General features: G+C 34.4%; 1 protein-coding gene across 1 annotated transcript; it reads left to right on the top strand.

Annotated features, from left to right (window-relative positions):
* The first annotated feature begins 321 nt into the window (after nucleotides 1-321).
* On the top strand, nucleotides 322-1,196 carry LOC141609086 (auxin-binding protein ABP19b-like). Its single transcript, XM_074428305.1, has one exon. The coding sequence runs from the start codon at nucleotides 478-480 to the stop codon at nucleotides 1,114-1,116; it is 639 nt and encodes a 212-aa protein (XP_074284406.1). The 5' UTR covers nucleotides 322-477; the 3' UTR covers nucleotides 1,117-1,196.
* Nucleotides 1,197-1,898: the final 702 nt, after the last annotated feature.

Genomic DNA, 1,898 nt, shown 5'->3' with positions numbered 1-1,898 from the left:
ACTATATAAGCCAATTGGCCATCATCAATAAACTCAACCTTTCCCCTCATACGATCTTATCAGGCTGGAACCTATTCATGAACCACTCTTAAAGCTGAAGGGGCATTTGAGTAAAAGGGGGTGTATTAGGATATTAGATATTTTTATTCTATGTACAAAAATAAGTTAAAAGTTTTAATTGACTTTTGAATTCCTTGTAATCATTAAAACTTGTGTGATTTTTGGTAATACAAAATTGCTCATGTAAATTTCCCAAGGCTTTCCCCTTTCCGGTGGTTGAAGTCGTCTTACACGACTGCACATTATACTATTATGATTTATGAACATATTCACGTAAGCAATCAGTGGATCAAATAAACATTGTACATACCTTGACATCCTATATATAGTCTTCCCGCATTAAGCCTAAATCATAGCTAAACACACTTACACACAATACACAACACACCTAAACACTCTTATCAACATTTTCTAAACATGGAATTGCAAAAAGTTGCCTTTTTATTCTCATTTCTAATCCTTATAACCGTATCATCAGCTACAAGTGTTGTAGATTTCTGCGTAGCAGACTTCGATTATCCAGTAGGGCCAGCCGGATATCCATGCAAGAATCCAGCAAATTTAACTGTCGATGATTTCGTATTCTCTGGCTTAGGTGTCCCAGGGAACACGTCTAACATCTTCAAACTCGCTGCAACATTCGCAGTTGACACAACATTTCCTGCTTTAAACGGATTGGGCCTATCAATGCTCCGACTAGACATCGGTGTGGGTGGAGTTGTCCCGATCCACTCACATCGAGTTTCAGAGCTGATTTTGGTAATTGATGGTCCAATTATCGCCGGGTTTATTTCCGGAGATAATATTGCATATTATAAAAAGTTAAACAAGGGTGACATAATGATATTCCCACAAAATTTGTTGCATTTTCAAGTAAATGTGGGTGACAAACCTGCCCTTGCGTTTGTTAGTTTAAATAGTGCAAGCCCTGGTTTCCAAACTACAAGCCCATCTTTGTTTGGAAACGATTTGCCAACAAATGTAATTGAGAAGATCACTTTATTGGATGCTGTCCAAGTCAAGAAGTTGAAGGAACTCTTTGGTGGAACTAACTGATGATTAATAAATTGTTTTACTTGCTTTTTCTTGTAAATGCTTGATTTTCCGTTTTGTAATATGTGTGCAAATGTGCAATTTATTTTTACGTACAATAATTCATATATCAAGTACTACACTTGTAACTTGTTACTCGTATGGAATGAAGTTATCGTGTCATTTATTTTGTGTAAGAATAAAGGAATAATTTGATTGGATGGTATGTGCCAACAACTAATAAGATAATTATTAAATAGAAAATGAAATAGCGTTACTTTTTCTTTCCGAATTTTAGTATTACTCTTCCACATAATTTATGCTTTTCTTATTCTTATTGTATAATACTCTCAAGTTGTATATTTTTAAGGGTTAATTGATGAGAATAATTTAAACTATTACCCATCTTCTCAAAATAATTCCAACTAGATTTTAACTAACAGTAAACCAAACTTTGAATTCCATATTCTCAAACTAGATTCAATCGATTTTTGACCTATTGTTTCAGATTAACGAATATGTGGCAGGGACGGAGCATAACGTGTCGCTTGTGTGGCATTATATGGCGTTTTAGTAGGTAATAAATAATTATAATTATCACATATTTACCGTCAGTCACCAACCCAACAAGATAACCAACCATCACTCTCATTCCTTCACTATCACAACCATCTCCTCCAAGACAACCACCCTCACTGCTATAGATACCACCACACAATTCCTTACTATCAAAATTAAATGCATATATCATCTTAATTCACCCAACCAATAAATAAAAAAGAAAACATCACTAATAACATTAGAAA

Source organism: Silene latifolia, chromosome 10 (genome assembly GCF_048544455.1).
Source record: "Silene latifolia isolate original U9 population chromosome 10, ASM4854445v1, whole genome shotgun sequence".
In the NCBI taxonomy this organism is placed as follows: domain Eukaryota; kingdom Viridiplantae; phylum Streptophyta; class Magnoliopsida; order Caryophyllales; family Caryophyllaceae; genus Silene; species Silene latifolia.
The sequence above is the reverse complement of the archived record's forward strand: the minus strand, read 5'-3'. Positions and strand labels throughout refer to the sequence as shown.